This window comes from Mustela nigripes, chromosome 9 (genome assembly GCF_022355385.1).
Source record: "Mustela nigripes isolate SB6536 chromosome 9, MUSNIG.SB6536, whole genome shotgun sequence".
Lineage (NCBI taxonomy): Eukaryota > Metazoa > Chordata > Mammalia > Carnivora > Mustelidae > Mustela > Mustela nigripes.
Genome location: NC_081565.1, coordinates 37,344,958 through 37,368,819, shown reverse-complemented (window position 1 = coordinate 37,368,819; position 23,862 = coordinate 37,344,958). Strand labels below are relative to the sequence as shown.

The following is a 23,862-nucleotide window of genomic DNA, read 5'->3' as shown; positions in this document are numbered from 1 at the left end:
TCCTCTAGCATCACAGTAATGGTCACCTGTTGCTATGATCAGAAATTGAGCTTTTTAGGGGAATTTATCCCACATTTGAACCGGTCTGCTTTTAGGAATTGCTGCAGAACAGTTGAGAGTCTGTTTGAGAATGAATCCAAGGTGAGGTTCTTCTCTTGGAGAAATTCACAAGCCTGAGGGAATCATTTCTAGTTTTTTTGGTGAAATGTACTTAGCCTTGGGCTAATCTGTAAGGATGGTAGAATGATGCATTTTGTTTCTCAGGATACTTATGTCAGGATCCTATAAAATATCCTTAGAGTCTACTCCTTTACCATTCTGTAATATTTTTCATTGTAATGAGGTTCTGAGGTGGTTTCATTTTATTGAAGCTGTGGCCCAAACATAAAATTGCTTTTTAAAATTTACAGCCATTAGTCTTTTATTGGCCTGGTGTATATTGGGAAGCTCCTTTGCTCTAGAAACAGAGCAATGTCATCTTTGAATCGCTTGTATGCAAGTGATGAAGAACTTTCTCTAGAGTCCTGAATTTGGATCTCCATCTGTATAGCACACTGGAGCAGCCTTAGTGTTTTTCACGACTTGCTTTTTCTTTGAAGTGTTATCTTCACTTCCCCCCCTTTTCTGTTTATTTATTATTTATTTGAGAGAGAGAGAGAGAAAATCTATGTTTGGGGTGGGGGGTTCGGGAAGTGGCAGAGGGAGAGAGAGAATCCTAACAGACTCCCAGCTGAGTATGGAACCTGACACAGGGCTCAGTCCCCCAACCCTGAGATCATGACCTGAGCTGAAATCAAAAGTCAGTCGCTTGGGTGCCTAGGTGGCTCAGTGGGTTAAGCCACTGCCTTCGCCTCAGGTCCTGGGATCGAGTCCCGCATTGGGCTCTCTGCTCGGCGGGGAGCCTGCTTCCCTCTCTCTCTCTCTCTGCCTACCTCTCCATCTACTTGTGATTTCTGTCTGTCAAATAAATAAATAAAATCTTAAAAAAAAAAAAAAAGGCAGTCGCTTCGCTTTAACTGACTGAGCCACCCAGGTACCTACCCCACTTTTTTTTTTAGAAGCCAGGAGGGGTTGAGGGAGAGAGACATACAATCTTAAGCAGACTCCTTGCCACCGAGGAGCCCCACGTGGGGCTCCAATCTGACAACCCTGAGTTTTTTTTTGTTTTTTGTTTTTAAGATTTTGTTTATTTATTTATTTATTTATTTGACGGATCGCAAGTTGGCAGAGAGGCAGGCAGAGAGAGAGAAGGAAGCAGCCTCTGCTGAGCAGAGAGCCCGATGCGGGGCTGGATCCCAGGACCCTGGGATCACGACCCGAGCAGAAGGCAGAGGCTTTAACCCATTGAGCCACCCAGGCGCCCCAACCCTGAGATCTTGACTCTAATTAAGAATGAGACGTTTGACTGAGTTACCCAGGCACCCCTCTTTTCTTCTTTAAACAGAACAAGCTGGTGTTCAAAAGGTGATTTGTGGTTACATTTCCAGAAATAAGCTCCCAGAATATTGCTATAGTATCTTTGGTATTTGACATAATCATAATATGAATAAACAATAGTAAATACCTTATATTATTCCGTATAACTAAGTTACCCATTATAGGAGAGAGACATGGAAGCAATTTGCTGTTTCATAAATTCAAAGTGATTCATAGAAATATTTTTGTGTCTCTGTCCATGTAATATATATGTATATATATTATTTATTTATAGATATATATATATATTTTTTTTAAGATTTTATTTATTTAAAAGATTCTATCTATCTATCTATCTATTTATTTATTTATTTACTTGACAGACAGAGATCACAAGTAGGCAGAGAGGCAGGCAAGGAGAGAGAGGAAGGGAAGCAGGCTCCCTGCTTCGATTTCCTGCTTGATCTCAGGACCTTGGGATCATGACCTGAGCTGAAGGCAGAGGCTTTAACCCACTGAGCCACCCAGGTGCCCCTAAGATTTTATTTATTTATTTGACAGAGATCACAAGTTGGGTGGAGAGGCAGGCAGAGAGGAGGAAGCAGGCTCCCTGCTGAGCAGAGAGCCCGACTTGGGGCTCCATCCCAGGACCCTGGGATCATGACCCAAGCTGAAGGCAGAGGCCTTAACCCACTGAGACACTGAGACACCCAGGCACCCCTATTTATAGATAGATTTTAGATAGCAAGAGAGAAGTGAGAAAATAAGCTTCTGTTTTGCTGTTGAAGACTAATTTACCTTAAAGCGGTATATTCACTTGTTTCCATCTCAAGTTATCTGATTCCCAAACCCCTCATGTAAGAAACAAAAAACAAGGAAAGGAATTGAAAACTGAAGGAATAAAATATAGGTGACCTCACCTTTCCACTATTTTCACACTATTAAGGTAGGCTATTTAGTTCTGTCTCTTTAATATTTAGCATTGGATCATTATTTTCAAAAATATTTTTCATATTCATAAAAATATTTTTGGTGGTAAAATAATGCAGGCTCCCCGCTGAGCAGAGAGCCTGATGCGGGGCTTGATCCCAGGACCCTGAGATCATGACCTGAGCCGAAGGCAGAGGCTTCAACCCACTGTGCCCCCCAGGTGCCCCGTGATGAAAGAGTTTTTGATAGGGGCTCCTGGGTGGCTCAACTGGTTAAGCATCTGCCTTCGGTTTATGTCATGATCCCAAGATCCTGGGATGTCCTGCATCAGGCTTTCTGCTCAGGAGGGAGCCTGCTTCTCCCTCTGCCTTCTGCTCCCCCTGCTCGTGCTCTCTCTTTGTTTCTCTCAAATAAATACCACCTTTATTTTAAAAAAGTTTTTGATATATTAACTTCATGGGCATCAAAAATAAGTATTGTAGGGGGGTACTCCTGGGTGGCTCAGTTTGTTAAGCTGCTGCCTTTGGCTCAGGTTGTGATCACAGGGTCCTGGGGTCGAGCTCCACATCGGGCTCCTTGCTCATCTGGGAGCCTGCTTCTCCCTCTGCCTGCATCTTCCCCTGCTTGTATGCACTGTCTCTCTCTCTCTGCCTCTGACAAATAAATAAATAGAATTTTTAAATTAATATATATATGTATGTATACATACATATATACGTGTGTGTGTGTGTTTGTGTATATATTAGGGGCACCTGGGTGGCTCAGTTGGTTGAGTGTTTGACTTTTTTTTTTTTTTTAAGATTTTATTTATTTGACAGAGATCACAAGTAGGCGAGAAGCAGGCAGAGAGAGAGGAGGAAGAAGGCTCCCTGCCAAGCAGAGAGCCCGATGCGGGGCTGGATCCCAGGACCCTGAAATCATGACCTGAGCCGAAGGCAGAGGCTTTTTCTTTTCTTTTTTTTTTTAAAGAATTTATTTATTTATTTGACAGAGATCACAAGTAGGCAGAGAGGCAGGCAGAGAGAGAGAGGAAGAAGCAGGTTTCCCGCTGAGCAGAGAGCCCGATGCGGGACTGGATCTCAGGACTGTGGGATCATGACCTGAGCCGAAGGCAGTGGCTCAACCCACTGAGCCACCCAGGCGCCACCACACACAGTCTTTTAAAAAATTAAAAATAAATCCACTCCTTAAAAATAATTTTAGGCTTTAGAGTTTGCAGAATAGTACAGAAAGTTCTCATATAACTTCTACTCAGGTTTCTCTAATGTTAACATCTTATACAAGAATAGTACATTCATCAAAACTGAGAAATTAACTTTGGTACAGTACTGTTAAGTAAATTACAGGCTTTATTTGGAGTAAAGTGTAGAATGGGGAAGTTAAAACATTTATTGTGGAAAAAAAACATTTATTACTTGTCTATAGTTGCTCTCTGTTCCTCTGTAGGGGGAGACAAATTCTGTTTCTGTATTGTACATGCTTGAACTTAATCCACATAAAGATGCTGAGTGTTTGTTAAAATGCTATCAGTATTTATTATCAATTTTTAAAGTGAACATTTGATGGGAACCTGGGTGGCTCAGTTGGTTGAGTGACTGCCTTTGGCTCAGGTCATGATTCTGGAGTCCCTGGATTGAGCCCCACGTCAGGCTCCCTGCTTGGTGGGGAGTCTGCTTCTCCCTCTGACCCTGTCCCCCACATTCATTTTCCCTCCCCCCCCCTCTCTCTCTCTCAAATAAATAAACTCTTACAAAAAGTGTGCATTTGATGAACATTAAAAATTTACATAATTTTGGTCAGTGGTCTTTAAAAATGGACCTGAACAAAACATTTCTCTTTGAATTCATTTAAAGATTCTTCTTTAGAGGGGCACCTGGGTAGCTCAGTTTAAGCCTCTGCCTTTGGCTGAGGTCATGATCTCAGGGTCCTGGGATCGAGCCCCAAATCAGGCTCCCTGAGGAGGGAGCGTACTTCCCACCTCTCTCTGCCTGCCTCTCCACCTACTTGTGATCTCTCTCAAATAAATAAATAAAATCTTTGGAAAAAAAAAGATTCTTCAAATGAATATGAATGCTTTCTTATGTGCTGATCAGAAGTTGGTAACCTGTATTTTGTTTGTTTTAACTATTAAGATAAATTGACATAACTTTTCTTTTGTACCCAGTAAAACATATATATTTTTTGTTTCTGGCATTAAAACAACTCATTACGTGACTTGAAAAATATTCTTTAGTCCTAAATCATTAGGGAAAAGTTTGTGGAATGTTCCTGTAGAACTGTCGAAATCTCTGTGTGACTTTCATCTTGGTTTATATGAACAAAGGAGTAAGGTGAAAAAAGTCACCAGAAACCAGATGATTTTGATTCTGATTGGGTGTTGAGATTTTACCTAGCAAATGTGATTTAATAATATACATTATTAAAAGTTTGAGTTTGTTATTTTTTAGTTAGATTTTTCATTTTTCCTTATAGTTTTTCTTTTAAAAAATTAAATAAGGACACTAGTTTGCTCTGTAAGAGTATACAAACTTGAAGGATTTAAGTATAGGTATATTAGCCAGTATTGAGAACATAATAATATTTAGGCCACCAAATTTGTCCTTTTGTAGAGCTGGGCTCTGGTTTGTAATTAGTCTTTGACAAGCAGGATTTAATATACATTTATGTAGTTATATTCATGGATTTGAAGATCTTACCCAGTCTCTCTAAATTTAAGGTACAGGTAAAAGATTGCCCTTGGCAGTGCTATGCCCAAGGTTGGCTGCATATCAGAGTCCTGCGGAGAAGTTTTTAGAAATAAAGAATACTAGAGATTTCAGTTTAATTAGATTTGGAAGGGCCCTAGGCTAGATAGCCTTAATTTTACATTTAGAACTGTCTGTGGGTACTTGGGTGGCTCTAGTCAGCTAAGTGTCTGTCTGCCTTTGACTTAGGTGGTGATCTCAGAGTCCTGCTCAGCGGGGAGTCTGCTTCTTCCTCTGTCCCCCACCACTCCCTACTTGTGTGCATGCTTTCTCTCAAATAAATAAAAATCTTAAAAATGGATCATTTATGGAGACCCAGAACTTCCCCTATACTTTAAAAATAATAATTATAATAAATAATAGTAATTTATTGAGGTAAAATTCACATACATAAAATGAACCATTTAAAGTAAACCTAATTCAGTGACATTTAATATGTGGTCCCAGTGTTGTTCAGTTGTCACCTCTGTTTGTAAAGTATTTCCATCACTCCTGTATAAATACCTTATTCATAACACAGTTTTTCTCCATTCCCATTTCACCCTAGTCCTAGTCTCTGACAGCCATGTCCCCAACTTTCTATCTCTGTGTGTTTATATATTCTGGATATTTCCTAAAAAGAGAATCATACAGGGGCGCCTGGGTGGCTCAGTGGGTTAAGCCTCTGCCTTCAGCTCAGGTCATGATCCCAGGGTCCTGGGATCGAGCCCCGCATCGGCCTCTCTGCTCGGCAGGGAGCCTGCTTCCCTTCCTCTCTCTCTCTGCCTTCCTCTCTGCCTACTTGTGATCTCTGTCAAATAAATAAATAAAGAGAGAATCATACAATATGGACCTTTTGTCTCTGGCTTTCACTTAGTCTAATGTTTTAGAAGTTCCTCCATGTTAATGTTGTATATCGATACTTCATTTTTTTAAAAAAAAGATTTTATTTATTTGAGAGAGAAGGTGGATGTGCAACCTGGAGGAGAAGGAGAGAGAATCTGGAGCTGACTCCACACTAAGCGCAGAGCCAAATGCAGGGCTCAGTCTTGGGACTGTTGGATAATGACCTGAGTTGAAACCACAAGTCGGTTACTTGACTGAGCCATGCATGGGCCCCAATTCTTCATTTATCCTTAACAGCTGGATGATATCCATAGTATCCATCCATCTATTGATGGACATTTAGACCTTCTCCACCTTTTAGATATGTGAATAGTGCTGCTGTGACCATGTGTATAGATGTCTTGCTTAAGTACTTTTTTTATTTCTTTTGCTTATATACCTAGGAGTGGAATTACAAGATCAAATGGGTAATTATGTGTTTTACTTTTAGAGGAATGACCAGACGGTTCTATAGCAAATGAACCATTTCTTATTCCCACCAACAATGTATGAGGATTTCTGTTTCTCCACATCCTCACTAATGTTTATTTTGTAATTTTTGTTTTAATTCTAACCATCACAAGGTGATGTTAAGTGATTTCTTATTGTCATTTTGATTTGAATTTCCCTACTGACTAGTAATGTTTGTTCAAACCCTTTGCCCATTTTTCAATTGGCTGGTTTATCTTTTTGTCTTTGAGTTGCAGGAGTTCTGTCTAATGAAGGATATTAAACCCTTATCAGATATATGACTTGGAGATATTTCCTTCAAATCTGTAGGGCTTTTAAAAATAATTTTGTTGATAAATGCCCTTTGCATAAAAGCTTTTCATTTTGATGAAGTCTAGTTTATCTTTGTTGCTCATGCTTTTGGTGTCATATCTAAGAATACATTGCCATATTGAAGGTCATGAAGATTTACCCCTATGTTTTGTTTTGGTTTTAGAGAGGGAGAGGACAGGGACAGTAGAAGAAGAGAGAGAGAATCTTATGCAGGCTCCAAGCCCAGCAGGAGCCCAAAGCCAGAATGAATTTCATGACCTGAGCTGAAATCAAGAGGTGGTTGCTTAAGCAACTCAGCCAGCCAGGCACCCGCGGTTTTTGTTTTTGTTTTTGTTTTTTAAAGAGTTTTATGGGGTGCCTGGGTGGCTCAGTTAGTCAGGCGACTGCCTTTGGCTCAGGTCATGGTCCTGGAGGCCTGGGATTGAGTTCCACATCAGACTCCCTGCCTGGCGGGGGCTCTGCTTCTCCCTCTGACCTCTCCCCTCTCATTCTCTCACTCTCTCTCAAATAAATAAAATAATAAAAATAAATCTTGAAAGAGTTTTATGATTTTAGCTCTTAGATCTTTGTTCCATTTTGAGTTAATTTTGTACATGATATAAGGTATGAATCCAACTTCACTCCTCTGTTTTTGGAATTTCAGTTATCCTAGCATCATTTGTTGAAGAGACTTATTTCCCCATAGAATGGACGTAGGATCCTTGTCAAAAATCATTTCACCGTAGATGTATGGATTTATTAGTTCTAGTATTTTGGTCTATAAGTTTATCATTAAGCCAGTACTAAACTGTCTTGTTGGCTTTAGCTTTATACTAAGTTTTGAAATTTGGAAGTGTGAGTTCTCCAACTTTACTCTTTTTTAAATTTTTAAATTTTAATTTTAATGTTTTTTCTTTTTAAAGATTTTATTTATTTGACAGAGAAAGACACAGCGAGAGAGGGAACACAAGCAGGGGGAGTGGGAGGAGAAGCAGGTTTCCCACAGAATAAGGAGCCCAATGTGGGACTCGATCCCAGGACCCTGGGATCATGAGCTGAAGGCAGACTCTCCACGACTGAGCCACCCAGGCGCCCCTTTACTCTTTTTAAAAAATATTTTATTTATTTGAGAGAGAGGGAGAGCGGGGGGAGGGGCAGAGGGACAAACAGACTCCACACTGAGTGTAGAGCCTGATGTGGGTCCTGATAACAGGACCCTGAAATCAGACGCCTAAACAGCTGAGCCACCCCCACTTCCCTTTACTCTTTTATTATTATTATTATTATTATTATTATTATTTTAGATTTTTAAAATTTATTTATCTGAGATAGAGGTAGCGACAGAGAATGAATGAGGAAGAAAGGGAGAAGCAGGCTCCCAGCTGGGCAGGGAGCCCCATTCAGGGCCCCATCCCAGTCTGGGATCATGACCTGAGCTGAAGGCAGAACTCTTAACTAACTGAGCCACCCAGTTACCCCATTTTTCTTTTTTAAGATTGTTTTTGCTTTTGTGGATCCCTTAAATTTCTGTATAAATTTTAGAATCAGTTTTTTAATTTCTGGAAAAAGGACAGTTAGGATTTGTTTTTAAAGATTTTATTTATTTGACAGAGGTCACAGGTAGACAGAGAGGCAGGCAGAGAAAGTGGAGAGCAGGCTCCCTACTCCCTGCTGAGCAGAAAGACTGACTTCGGGGCTTGAACCCAGGACCCTGAGATCATGACCTGAGCTGAAGGCAGAGGCTTAACCCACTAAGCCACCCAGTTGCCCCAGGAAGCTAGGATTTTGATGAAGATTTCATTTTATCTGTAGATCAAATTGGGGATATTTTTCTGTTTACTTAGGTCCTTCATTCTTTGAGCTGTGTTTTAATAGTTCTCTGTGTACGTGTGTATGGATCTTTCATCTCCTTGGTTAGATTTATTCCTCAGTATTTTATCCTCTTAGATGCCATTGTAAATGGAATTGTTTTCATGAACCCTGTTTAGGTTATTGCTGGTATAGAGAAGTAAATCTCATTTTTGAGTTTTGATCTTATATCTTACAACTTCGCTGAATTTCTTTATTAGCTTTAGTAGCTATCATATGAGTTCTTTGAAATTTTGTCATTTTTGAAATAATTCTATTTCTTCCTTTCCAGTTTGTGTGCCTTTTATTGCTTTTTTTCTTGTTTAGTGCTCTGGCTGGAACTTTCAGGGCAGTGTTAAATAGCAGTGGTAAGGGGCACCTGGGTGGCTCAGTGGTTTGGGCTGCTGCCTTTGGCTCGGGTCATGATCTCAGGGTCCTGGGATCGAGCCCCGCATCGGGCTCCCTGCTCCGCGGGAAGCCTGCTTCTCTCTCTCTCTCTCTCTCTCTGCCTCTCTGCCTACTTGTGATCTCTGTCTTTCAAATAAATAAATAAAATCTTAAAAAAAAAAACAAAACATAGCAGTGGTAAAAATGATTATCCTTGTCCTGTTCTTCTTCTTTTTTTTTTTTTTTTAAAGATTTTATTTATTTATTTGACAGAGAGAGACCACAAGTAGTCAGAGTCAGGCAGAGAGAGAGAGAGGAGGAAGCAGGCTCCCTGCAGAGCAGAGAGCCTGATGCGGGGCTGATCCCAGAACCCTGAGATCATGACCTGAGCCAAAGGCAGAGGCTTAATCCACTGAGCCATCCAGGTGCCCCCCTTGTCCTGTTCTTGATCTTAGGAGGAAAGATTTCACTATTTAGTGTAATGCTAGCTGTAAGGGTTTTGTTTTAAGATTTTTATTTATTTATTTGACAGAGATCACAAGTAGGCAGAGAGGCAGGCAGAGAGAGAGGAGGAAGCAGGCTTCCTGCTAAGCAGAGAGCCTGATGTGGGGCTCGATCCCAGGACCTCAGCCCAAGGCAGAGAGAGGCTTTAACTCAGTGAGCCACCCAGGCCCCCCTGATTTTCATTGTTGCTTTTTTAAAATTCCGTTACAATGTTGAGATACTTTCCTTCTATTTATAATTTTTTTTAGTGTTTTTATCATGGAAAAGTGTTGCATTTTGTCAAATGCTTTGCATCAATTGAGATGCCCATCTTTTAATAAGTTGTTTCTGAGTACAAATCTAGTATGTCATTCCACTGCTCAGAAATTTTTATGTATATAGGTATAAACTCAGAACAAAGTAACATATTTTTCTGTTCTAATTTTTATATATAATCTATTTTTCATTACAGGTGGGTTCTTTACCATTGTGGTAGGTAGAATAATGGTCCTTCAGAAGAGTCCACATCCCAATCCCTGGAACCTGTGTTATGTTAGCTTATATGTTAAAGAAAAATTAAAGTTGCTAATCATTAGCTGACCTTAAAAGAAAGAGATTATTCTGGATTACTCAGGTGGGCCCAATGTAACTTTCAAGTGGAATAGGTAGACAGGAAATGAGAGTGAGAGATGTGATTATGGGAGAAAGGCCTAGAGAAATGCAACATTGCTTGCTTTGAAGATTAGAGGAAGAAAGACCCAAGAGCAAAGGCGTGTGGGTGGCCTTCAGAAGCTTAGAAAGGACAAGGAAAGAGATTTTTTTCCAGAAAGGAGGAGCACAGTGCTGTTGACACATTGAATTAGCCTTATGAGAATAGTGTCAGATTTTGACCTACAAAAGTGTAAAGCAATAAATTGCTGTTTTAACTACTAAGTGTGTGGTGATTTGTTACAGTAGCAGTGCAAAACAAATATAACTACCCTAGCATATTCTGTTTATGATGTTCTTGTTTTTTGTTTGTTTGTTTTTGTTTTTTAGATTTTATTTATTTATTTGACGAGAAATCACAGTAGGCAGAGAGGCAGGCAGAGAGAGAGGGGGAAGCAGGCTTCCCGCTGAGCAGAGAACCGATGTGGGGCTCAATCCCAGGACCCTGAAATCATGACCCAAGCTGAAGGCAGAGGCTTAACCCACTGAACCACCCAGGCGCCCTTATATGTTGGTTTATTTCTCTGGGCTAACTCATGTCTAAATTTCCTTCTTAGGTTGTTAAAATTGTAGTTACTATTCAAGAACTATCTCAAAGCTTTCTCAAATACTAAGCCTTTAGTTTGTCTTTCCCACCATGTGCCAGGTGTCCTCTATCCAAATATACCCTAAGTTTCTCCTTGTTTCTCTTGTGTTTTTTTTTTTTTTTAAACCTTCCTCATAGCATCTAACAAGTTTTAGAATTTAGTATTTGGTATTTTATTAAAAATGTTCTGTTATCTTGATACGGTTGTGTATTTTTTGTGTAAATCTAAATTTGGGTTGTGTACATGTAAGATTTTTATATTTTAGTTATATCTCTAATTATTTAGAATTTTGAATCTTTCATTTTAGGCTAAGATTGGTGACTATATCTTAGTCTTTCTTCTATTGAATAACAATCTGTGATGCATATGGTAAGCAATCCATATGTATTTGACTTAAACTAAATGTACATGTGGATTAGGTCCTATAATTTAAATTTATGAACCAAAGGGCGCCTGAGTGGCTAAGTCAGTTAAGCATCTGCCTTCAGCTCAGGTCATGATCCCAGGGTCCTGGAATCAAGCCCCGTGTCAGGCTCCCTGCTTCAGCAGGGAATCTGCTTTTCCCTCTCCTCCAGCTCCTTTCCCTGCTCGTGCTCATTTGCGCTCGCTCTCTCAAATAAATAAATGAATAAATAAAATCTTACCCAAAAAAGTACTGAGTTTTATACATATTCTGGAGGAATTAAAATTAAGTTATTGGGAGGCATATTTTCAGTTTATATAAACCATACTTATTGAAACCATGGATATTGAAGGTGGTTATAGCATCTCTAGACAGATTTTAAGTGAGGTCAAATTTTGGGAGGGATTGTTTCTTTTTATGTACTTTAGATTCAGATGCGTCTGAAAATAAAGATGGTTGCTCCTGAAGACTCCTGAATCTCAGTTATTATATATGTCTATTATTTTATAGATATATTTATTTTAGAGAGCGAGCACAAGCACGTGAGCATGATTGGTCAGGCATGGGGGATGAAGGTCAAAGGGAGAGGGAGAGAAGCAGACTCGCCGCAGAACACAGAGCCCAATGTGAGGTTTGATTCCACAACCCCAAGATTATGACCTGAGCCAAAATCGAGTCAGACATTCCACCGACTGAGTCACCCATGTGCCCTTTTCAATTTTAAATGAGTTTTTCTTAGAAGGATGGTGCTGTAAACATACTGCTTCTTTTTTAAGAAATACATCTTACAGAGTGGTCAGAACTAATACTTATAATACAAAAGAGTTTTCAAAAAGATTTTTTAAAAGATTTTATTTATTTGACAGAGAGAGACAAAGTTAAAGAGGGAACACAAGCAGTGGGAGAGGGAGAAGCAGGCTTCCCACTGAGCAGGGAGCCCGATGCGGGGCTCCATCCCAGGACCCTGGGATCATGACCTGAGCTTGAAGGCAGCTACTTAATGACTGAGCCACCCATATGCCCCCATAATATAAAAAATGTTTAATAATTCTTCAGTGTTGGGGTGCTTGTGTGGCTCAGTTGATTGAGCGATTGACTCTTCTTGGTTTTGGTTCAGGACATAATCTCATGGTCATGGGATTGAGTTCCTCATTGGGCTCTTAGATTGGGGTAGAGTCTGCTTCGGATTCTCTCCCCTTTTCCCTCTAGGGCGCTCTCTCTCTCTCTCTCACACACACATAAATATATTAAATCTTTAAAAAAGATTCGTCAGCATTGATTGCAAACATGAAGAAAAAGCAGAATCGTTTTCTCCCCTAATGATGAGAAGGCAGATTTTCTAGGAATGAAAGAAACTTCAGCAGAACTGATGTCCCTTTTTATATCCTATTTTTGAGTATTTACTAAATGTAATGTTTGTGTCTCATAGAACGGAGATGTATGCATTTCAATTCTTCATCCGCCTGTAGATGACCCACAGAGTGGAGAACTGCCCTCTGAAAGGTGGAATCCTACTCAGAATGTCAGGTAAGGGGTTACATAAGGAATAATCTGGTTTTTCAGTGGTTCTTAAGATTGGATATTATCTTTATAACAAGTACAGAAGACTCCTTTTTGTACATGGTTGTTTTGTCTTCTGCTAGAACTTTAAGTAACATGTATGCATCATTTTTAAGAGTCATAGTTTCAGAGCAGTAATTGCTTTTGTTACTCATTTGTTTATGTGCATCTTAGTCTGAATTCTTCCTGTTACATTATCTTAAGTTCCATCCTGCATCTTTGGATCTCATGATGTCCATGTTTGAATTGGTTGTTTTCTTAATCCAGGATTCTTAATACATTTTGCAGAAAAACCCAAGCCTTTACAAACTGAATTGACTTTATATACTCACTGTGTTTGAAAGAGCTTCCATTATCTGTTGTTATTTTATTTGTTTTATATGTGTATGAATGTTTCTTAATGATTTTAAGGGCTTATGTATTTCTTTTGATTCCCTTTCATTATCCATCTTTCCCCCCCCCAAATTTGTATTTATATTCTAATTAATTCTAATTTACATTCTAATTCTAATGCAATATTAAGATTGTTCATCTGTTAATTGATCTGTTGAACTATCTGTATAAATGGATGGTTATTTAACCATTTGTTTAGAGTAGTGGTCTATATGTTTAGGAGTGGGTTACCTAACTCTTAAAAAATTTTTGAAAAACTACACTGTGGCATGTTTTTGTAGGTTTTTTTTTTTTTTTTTTTTTCCTCTGAGTAATCTCTACATCTAACATGGGGCTTGAATTTACAGCTCCAAGATACAGAATTGCATGCTTGCACTCTGAGAAACAAACTGAGCTTTTTGGGAGGCTGGTGGGAGGTTGGGTGAGCCTTGTGGTAGGTATTATGGATGGCACGTGTTTTATGGAGCACTGGGTATGGTGCATAAACAATGAATTCTGGAACACTGAAAATAAATTAAAAAAAAAAAAAAGTTGCATTCTCTACTGACCAAGCCCGCCAGGCGCTCCCACTGTTGCATGTTTTTAGGTGCAGATTTTGGTGTTCTGTTTTTTAGGTACAGTTTTTTAAAACATCTCAAATATAAGTAGTTAAAATATACCTTTTTTCTGCTTGCATTTGAATTTCCATTTTACTATCCCTACTGAGTTTTATCTTAATACTTGAAATTTTTATGTTTGATAGCCCTATATATTTTATTTATCCTATAGTATTTTTCTGAAAGAAAAAGCTGTACTTTAATTGCTGTGACAAGACCAAACTGATTACTCTATTGAACTAGTTTATTATATAGTTGATTAAAAACAGTACATCAATTATGCTTTCAGTATTCTTTTACTTTTTATATTATTATTAATAATTATTAGAAGTACATTTTAAATCTGGTAGATAGACATTTGTTTTGTTAGATAATGTAGTCAAATAATTACTACAGTGTTAGATTGAGTCAGAAATAAAGCTGCAATTTCATGTGTATACATAATGTATGAATATACATTATATATACTAATATACACACCCGAGAATATGTGCATCTATATACATATGTATATATGTATACATATGTGTGAGGACTAACATACATGACATAAATATACATATTAGATGCAATGATTAAGAATCCATATTTACATATGATAATGGAGTAACATTTTACATGGCAGTGAAACTAAATCCTCTTAATTCCTTCTGAATTATTTATCATCATAGCGATATATTGTCTTTTAAAAAAAAAAACATTTTATTGTGATATAATTCCCATACCCAACAATTCCCCATTTTATGTGTACAATTCACTGTTCTTTAAGTAGAAAGCTGTACAAGTATCCCCACAATCAGTTTTAGAGCATTTTTTAAAAAAATTTTTTTTAACTAGGCTCTGTGCCCAGTGTGGAGCCCAATGCAGGGCTTGAACTCACGACCCTAGGATCAAAACCTGAGCTGAGATCAAGAGTCAGACACCAAGCTGACTCAGCCACTGAAGTGCCCCATGAACATTTTTATCACCTCTAAAGAAACTCGTATCTCTTAGCATTTATACTCCCATTATTCCTCCACCTCCACCTCCACCCTTCTACCTGCAGCCCTAGGAAAACACCAGTCTACTTTCTGTCTCTAGAATTTTACCTGTTTGGGTATTTTGTAGGAGTAGAGTCATTCCAGATGTAGTATTTTGGCTTCTTTAACTTAGAATTTTTTTAAGGTTCATCTTTGTAATAGCATTAATCAGTACTTCATACCTTTTTTTTTTTTGGCTGAGTAATAATTCCATTGAATGCTTGTACCACCCTTGGTTTATCCATTCTTCATTCAGTGGACCTTTGGGTTGTTTCCATTTTTTGGCTATTATGAATCATGCTGCTATAAACATTATGTACAAGTTTTTGCATATATACGTTTTTTATCCCCTTGGATATATACTAGGAATAGAATTGCTGGGTCATATGATAACTCACTGTTTAACTTTTTGAGGAATTGCCAAACTGTTTTCCAACATGGCTACACTAAATAGTACATGCCTACCAACAGTGTTTGAGAATTTGTTTCTGCATATCTTTGTTAACAGTTGTTACTATCTGTGTTATTATAACCATCCTAGTGGAGGACATGGTATCTCATTATGGTTTTGTTATTGATGTTTTCTCTTTAAATAACTTCAAAATTTTAGAACCGTTTTAGATTTTTTTTTAGACAGAGATCACAAGTAGGCAGAGAGGCAAGCAGAGAGCCCGATTCGGGGCTTGATCCCAGGACCCTGGGATCATGACCTGAGAGCCCAAGACAGACACTTAACTGACTGAGTCACCCAGGCATCCCCGCTGAGCAGAGAGCCTGAGCCACCCAGGTGCCCCCGGAACTCTACTTTTGTTAAAAATGATAAGTTGGAAACTTCTTGACTTACACAGGATTTCTTTTCTTTTCTTTTTTGAAGATTTTATTTATTTATTTGACAGATGACTAGTAGGCGGAGAGAGAGAGGCGGGAGGTGGGGGGGAGCAGGCTCCCTGCTGAGAAGGGAGCCCGACTGGGGGCTCAGTCCCAGGACCCTGAGATCATGACCTGAGCCGAAGGCAGAGGCTTAACCCACTGAGCCACCCAGGTGCCCCTACACAAGGATTTCTTACCAGTGTTTACCAAGTTCGTTTCTTCTCACTTTCTGGGAAGTGTATACCAAAGAATCTGTTCAAGCATATCAAATTACTGTTGATTATGTGTTGATTATGTTGATTACTCATTCCTTTAGGTGTCTTGTTCAATACAGTATACTTAGAATTGAAAAAATAGATATATTTTGGATTTCAACACATCTAGTTCATATATTTTTTAAATCAGAAAAAAAGTGTCCCTTTTTCGATTCAAATAATGTGTTGATACACCTCATCTTGGCAATCATCTTGCTTTTGAATTCTAAGTGTATTAATGTCTATGAAATATGGAATTACCACATATTCCCTGTACTTTATGCTTTACTTTAATGGGATTTTCCTTCAGGGATAATCATGCATTTCTTAATAATAATCAGAGATGGAATTAGTAAGTTCCTTTTAATGAAAATGTAATTCTAGCAGCCCCAATCTATACATATCTGAATTTGTTGTACTCCATCACATCACATCCAAAATACTTTCTTTAAACATCATTTACACTTTTTTAAAAGACTTTATTCATTTATTTGATAGAAACACAGTGAGATGGGGAACACAAGCAGGGGGAGTGGGAGAGAGAAAAGCATGCCCCCCACCAAGCAGAGGGAGCCCAGTGTGGGGCCGGATCCCAAGACCTCAGGATCATGATCTGAGCTAAAGGCAGATGCCCAACTTACTGAGACATCCAGGTGCCCCCATTCTACACTTTCAACAAAATTATTTCTGAGAAAGTGAAAACAGTTGGCTTTATATGTAAATTTCTTTTTCTTTTATACACTTTATGTTTCATTACCTCTGGGCACTGTACCCAAGGAATATTTGGGATGTGTAGAAGGTACGCATTCCTTTTGTAAAGAGCAATTGTGGAAAGGGAGGCTGGAAAGGGGAATTGATCTGATAGTTTATATACCCACAGGCGCATGAATATATTAAAAACCACTTCTTTTATACAGGATTTTTTTTTTAAAGATTTTATTTATTTATTTGACAGAGAGAGATCACAAGTAGGCAGAGAGGCAGGCAGAGAGAGAGAGAGAGGGAAGCAGGCTCCCTCCTGAGCAGAGAGCCCGATGTGGGACTTGATCCCAGAACCCCGAGATCATGACCTGAGCCGAAGGCAGCGGCTTAACCCACTGAGCCACCCAGGAGCCCCTATACAGGATATTTTATTTCTACTTTTTCATCCCTCATATCCCTTATACCACACAGTTATAGCTGATTATTTGTACCTTTAACCTGTACTTACCCTGTTACTTGATTTTTCAGCCTCAACCCGTATTGACAGAGCTAAGTGAAAGAAATCAGCATACATATTCTATTTCCCATCCTGTCCTCCCCTTTTCTTCCTAACTTTTAAAAATACTCATTTATATGGGCACCTGTGTGGCTTAGTCAGTTGAGTGTCCAACTCTTGATCTCAGCTTAAGTTACAATCTTAGGGTCATGAGATTGAGCCCCACATGGACCTCTACACTGGGGGTAGAGCCTACTTAAGAGTCCCTCTCCCTCTGTCTTTCCCTATCCCACTCATGCGTGCACATTCTTGCCCCCCACCCCCCAAAATGTGTGTGTGTGTGTGTGTGTGTGTAAAATAAATAAAAATAGATTTGTTCATTGGGGAGCTCAGGTGGCTCAGTTGGTTGAGCATCTGACTCTTGATTTCAGCTCAGGGTCATGAGATCAAACCCCATGTGGGCACCTGCTCAGGAGGGAGTCTGCTTGAGATTCTTTCCCTTTCCCCCTGGCCTCTTCTCCCTGCTTGTGTGCACACTTGCTCAATCTCTCTCTCAAATAAATCTTTTAAAAAATATATTTGTTTATTGTCAGGGTTATAGTCTGACTGTTTTGTAACATAAACCTAGTTTTTAAAATTTCTCATTCCTACTGTGAAGTGAATTCAGTTTGCTGTCCGTTATTTTACTTCCCTTTGATTTGTTAATTGGCTGAATTTGTCCATTAGTAATTTCTCCAGGAAAACGTTCCTTGGAGCCACATTATATTCCCTGAATTCTTAAGATGTTCAAAATGTTATATGATTGGGGCGCCTGGGTGGCTCAGTCATTACACATCTGCCTTTGGCTCAAGTCATGATCTCAAGGTCTTGGGATCAACCCTTGAGTTGGACTACTTCTTCCTTCTCTCTCTCTTTCTTTCCCTCCCCCCGCCTTCTCAAATAAATGAAATCTTTAAAAATTTTTACAAAAAATGATAAAAATACTTGTGTGTATGGGTATGTGTATATATGTGTTTTTTGCCATGGTACTTCAAATGGCAGTTTGGGCATAAGATTTCAGGGCCATACTTTCTTTCCTTGAGGATATTACAGACATTAATTCTGCTGTATTTATTGTTGGTGGGAAGAGTTCAGCTACCACAGTTCTCAGCTCTTCCAAGAGACTGTCATGTTTTCGAAAGAAACACATTATCAAAATATAATTAAACTGACAGTTTATTTAAAGGCAGTTAGGTATGGGGCACCTGGGTGGCTCAGTCAATAAGCATCTGCCTTCGGCTCAGGTCATGATTCTGGGTTCCTGGGATCGAGCCCCGCATCGGGCTCCCTGCTCAGCGGGAAGCCTGCTTCTCCCTCTCCCACTCCCCCTGCTTCTTTTCCCTCTCTGTGTGTCTCTCAAATAAATAAAATCTTTAAAAAAAAAAAAAGGCAGTAAGTATTTTGGAAGATATATTGAAAAATTGAACAGAAAATGCAGGGTTGTCCTTCTAGTTTGACTTGGTGCTTATTTTTCAGGACTAGTAGTAATCCTAGTCAAAAGGAAGTGTTAGCTTCTAAGGTACTAGTGATTCTTGTTTTTGGAGGTTGAATGCTGAATCAAACAAATGTTTACCATGGCTTGTCCCCCTTTGAGAAAACAAGCTTCCCCCTTCTTCATAATATAAAGCCCCAAACGTTTTTGTTTTTTGTTTTTTGTTTTTTGTTTTTTTTTTTCATTGTATTTTCGGGCTGCCTCAATGGATAATCTATTGCCATTACCCACAGGAATTCAAGATTTTTACCTTTACTTCTCCTGCATAAATATACCTATATTATCCTTGTCTCAGCTTAAAATCTTTTGGACACTTTTCTTTGAAGGTAGGCCTGTTTCTCATTTGATTTAGTCCTTTGGGGATAGGAAACTCCTTTTCATACTAAATTTGCCTATCTAAAATTGGCACTTTGGGTACCAGCATCATTTTTTCTCTCTAGGCCCCCAGGTCACTTGAGCCCCAGTTTAGAACTATTTCCTAGACTTCATCTCAGAGATTGTCTTCTCTGCTTTTACGCTTTTTTGTTTAGAGGCTTCACAGTGAGGACTAGTTAACTTCAGATTGCCCCTTTGATCTTCATAAACAGATCTACTAACAGCTGTTTGGATTGGAATCTGTCTGTCTCTCTCTCTCTCTTTTACTTAATCTCTACACCCAAAACGAGGCTGAAGCCCACAATCCCAAGATCAAGGGTCTCATGCTTTACCAGATGAGCCTGCCAGCTACCCATGCACTGGAATCTGTACTTACCTTCTCAGACCTTTTTTTATCTTCAGCTTCATGTTATCATAGATGTTCCTTCAGTGTGCTGATTTTGGGGTTGGGAAATGAATGAAGGGTTTGGTGTTCGTGTATTTCTAGGGAGACATAGAGTGCTGTGTGTTCACTATTGGAACCTCACCTTCTTGGAATACCTCACCGTGCCCAGAACTCTGAAATATCAGAAAAGCACTAACTTATGAGTAGGTGTGGAATACTTCTTTTCTCTTTGTTTCTCTGTTACTTATTGTGAGGCAAGGGGTTCTTCAGCTCGCAGATTGCACATATTTCCCATAAGCTAGTTTATGGCACTGAAATACCAAGAGACAAGATACGAGGTGCTAGGCATTTTCCTTGATATTCTTTGCTGCAAAACTCTGTATACAGACTCAGCAATTGTCCAACTAAGGGTTCTGTGCTCTCCATCCAGTTTAGGGTTACTATAGCAGGACAGTAGCGGAGGTGGAATAAGGTTCAGCACAGGCTGTTGCAGGGTCTTGACTGATAAATAGCACTGTTATCTGAAAGTGACCCCATATTCACATGTGTTTAGACTTCTTCATGACCATCTATACTAGTCTTTCATTCAGCACCTCAATGAACATATCTAGAAAACGTTTACATGGAAGACTTTTTGTAACCCAAAGAAGAGTAAAGCATCCCAGTTACCTTGAAGAACCTAAGTCAATTTATATCACAAAACCTAGTGAGTGGTGAGAGTAGACAAAGGAAAAAGTGGGGAAAAGACCCCTGCAATTGTAGGGAGCCAGAGCATCAGCCAACTGGTATCCACTAAAGGTTCAGTAGTTTTCCTCTTCGTAGAGAAAGCCAGCATACTTTCTGGAAGAAGAGAGCCACTGCCCTACTGGCCCCAGATGCATAGGATTAAGTTTAGGCAGGTGAGAGGTCCTTATGGAATTGGAAGTCTTAAGTAGGCATTAGGAAAGAGTGAAGTTGGGAGGGTAGAGATGCCTGATGTTCACAATACCATGCCTCTTCTTCCTGGTGTAAGAAAGAAAATTTTCCTTCACCCATGCTGTGTCCAGAAACTAGAGGGTGCTTTTCATGTTTGTGGGTGTCAGAGTTCACAACTGCTTTCTCTAAGGCACCAGAACTATCTGCCATACCTGTTCCAGGCTCTTGAATAGGAAAGTCATCTTGGTGGAGGTTTGTTTTCCTTTGAAAAATGGTTACATGGTAATGTCTTTGCCACTGCATCATGGAGAAGCATCTGTCAGGAGTAAGACAGAATGTTTTCCTGACAGATCTTATCTACAACCTCCTAAAAGGGAAGGGAGCTAAGGACTGCCCCGTAGTGACAAAGTAGGCAAGGTCAGGGGAAATGACGACAGTGCTGTTGTTCTTAGGGCTCCTATAAACCCCATTTGGGGCCAGGATGATATTAATTGCTCCCTTGATATTTATATGTTGGGAAATACATATATAAAATTTCCCCTGCACTCGACTTTGTGGTTTCATTCTGTGCATATGATACATATTCTGTGTATTTCAAAAATTTTCTTTTTAAAATTTTCTGATTTTCTGTTTCTGTGTATTTTAATCTGAGACCCTCATTCCTGCCATGTGTTTTCAGGGATCTGTCAGTCAGCAGCAGCTCCAGGATTGCACAGGATGAAGTATTAGATTAGTTAGATGCTTTAGAGGCATAAAGAAAAACTATAACCATATGACCCATTAAACAATCATTTTCAGGGCGCCTGTTAAATTTCTGACTTTGGCTCAGGTCGTGATCCTGGGGTCCTGGGATAGAGCGCTGCGACAGGCTCCTTGCTCAGCAAGGAGTCTGCTTCTCCCTGTCCCTCTGCTCCCCCCACCCCCTCCCTTTTTGTGCATATGCTCACTCAAATAAGTAAAAATTTAAAATCTTTTAAAAATTATCACATTTTCTCACAACAGATTTTTTTTTGCCATGATGTCCTCTTTAAATTCCTCTCCCATTTTAGAAATACTTAATAGGGACTGAATTTTAACTGGGTCATCTTCGGTGTTACGGGTCCATCTTTTGAAATGGCATAAATGAGAGATTAAACTGACCTGGGTTAAGTGGAAGAGTCAGGCATTGAGCTTCACTTCTTCACAGTTGACAGACAATTTTCATCAAGTAAGGGTATGCCTGTAAAACCTAAGAACCTCAATCAGTCATTCTATTTCTTTTCCTGTGTATGTGTATGTTTTAAGAGTCAAAATGCCAGCCTTTAATCCTGCAAAATTTTAAACTCTGCCTGCTTAGTTTCCAGGGGGACTCATAAACCAGATCTTATTTGTTGTGCTAGAGCCAGTTTTATGTCCGCCCTCCTAAAATTATACTTGTAACATAGTAGCTAACAAAGTAGCTTAAAAAACTGGGGTTGAGGTGGGGTGGAGGGGCACCTGGCTGGTTCAGTTAGTAGAGCATGTGACTCTTGATCTTCACATCAGTTCAAGCCTCATGTTGAGTGCCGAGCATACTATAACAAAGTGGGGGTCGGGGCGGGTAGGTGCAGACCCAACTTATTGACTATTGTATGTTGAAAAGGGACAGATAACGGTATTACTCATTGGGTCATAGATGTCTAATTTTGATTACTTTTTTTTTTAAGATTTTATTTATTTGATAGAGTAAGAGAGTACAAGCAGGGGGAGTGGCAGAGGGAGAGGGAGAAGCAGGCTCCCCACTGAGCAGGGAGCCCAATGCAGGGCTCCATCCCAGGATCCTGGGATTATGACCTGAGACAAAGGCAGAAGCTCCCAGGTGCCCTAATTCTGATTTCTTATCTCCCTTAAATACTATTTTAGTTTTGATGTTTTTAAAACATGTCTGAGCTCTGGGAACTGCACAACTTTCTAGTTTGCTTTTTACCTCGTGTCTGTGTGTGTGTGTGTGTGTGTGAGAGAGAGAGAGAGAGAGAGTGTGTGTGTGTGAATGTGATTAATTCATCTTCATTTTCTTTTGGTGTCTTTACTATTTACAAACTTTTTTTTTTTTTAAGATTATTTATTTATTTGTTTGTTAGGGGGTACAGAGAAAGAGAGAGAGAGAACAGCAAGGGGAGTGGCAGGCAGAGGGAGAAGCAGGCTCCCCACAGAGCAAGGAGTCCACTGCAGGACTCAAATCCCAGAATCCTGGGATAGTGACCCTAGCCAAAGGCAGCTGCTTAACCAACTGAGCCACCCAGGCAGCCCTACAAACTTATTTTTATGCAAAAGAGGATAGCCAAATCTAACAAAGATTGTGAGACAACCAAAAAGATCAGAAATACGAACTGAAAAAAAAATTAAGACTATATATAAAGTGGAGTGCTTTTGACTATCCTTTTGCCTGCACTTCTCTTTTCTGGGAATTTTTTTATTTTGGTCTAGATTCCCTGTGTTGAAAACTTCTACCATAGTCCCTTGCCTGGCTTAAAGCAAGGATGGAGGGAGCACATTGGCTTCTTGGAATATCTCTAAATCCAGGAATGGTGGTGGTCCTGGCAATTGTATTGTGCAATAATTGAAAACATGTAAGAATCCTTTGTTCCTCATTTTTATCCCAAATTGTTACTGGATTAGGTCTGTTTTATTTTAAGGTATGTTAAACTCTTACACTGCTTAATTTGGACAACCAGACCCATCTGTTCCTCCAAACATGCAGTAGAGAGGGGCATAGTGTTATTCTTTGTAGGAAGTAAGAGTCTGTCGAGGGGGTCTCAAAAGTCTGTTTTGCTAATCCAAGAAATTTATGACTAAATGCTACAATATTGTCTAAATGAAATAGTGCAACTCCTGTTACTGCTAAAAACCAAAGGTTCATTTGTTACTGTGGATTTATATAGACAGAATGAGAATAAGAAAGAATGTATGTAGTTGTTTTCTGAACCCTTTCCCATCTGTTCATGATCTGAAGGAAACCAATCCCTTCAGTAGACATGAGTGACTTCTTCATTGTTATATTGATATTTTTGTTATTGGGTCTTTCTTTTCTTTCACCTATTGTTAACCCTTTCCACCTTCTGCTTTTTTCCATCTGAAAAAAATACAGTAAATGAATAAAGATTTTCAAATACTTAAACTAGCAACAAAAGATGGCGACAAAAAAAATGTAACCATTGGAATAGTTGCAGGATTCAGTTCTGTGTTGTATAGTCTATTAGTATTGTCTTAGCAGTTTATTTTCTCTTTTCTGGTGCCTGGCTGACATAGAAGAGTATGTGACTCTTGATCTTGGGGTCTTGCGCTTGAGCCCCACGATGGGTGTAAAGATTATTTTTTAAAAATAAATTTAACTTAAAAAATAGGGTTAATAATACTTATCTTGCAGAGTTGTCTACATTATGCTACAGGATATAATGTCTGTGTTAAATTATTTTGGTACAAATGCTGGACAGTTTAAACTATGTATGACATTACTTCCAGGCCTTTTCCAGTCATGATACATAGATAAAATTGCATTTACTGTATTTGTAGATGACAGTGTTAAAAACTGTGGAGATGCTTTGACTAGAAGTCGTTGCAGAGGCTCAGGTTATCCCAGGTCCCACCTACCCAACTGCTTACAAGAATCAATAAA

At 39.2% G+C, this 23,862-nt stretch overlaps 1 protein-coding gene across 1 annotated transcript in view; it reads left to right on the top strand.

Annotated features, from left to right (window-relative positions):
- Nucleotides 1-23,862, top strand: part of UBE2R2 (ubiquitin conjugating enzyme E2 R2) — a 117,950-nt gene that overhangs the window by 84,927 nt on the left and 9,161 nt on the right. The window contains exon 3 of the mRNA XM_059411488.1: nt 12,562-12,659. Coding sequence (XP_059267471.1) covers nt 12,562-12,659 — 98 coding nt within the window. The remainder of the gene's footprint in view (nt 1-12,561; nt 12,660-23,862) is intronic.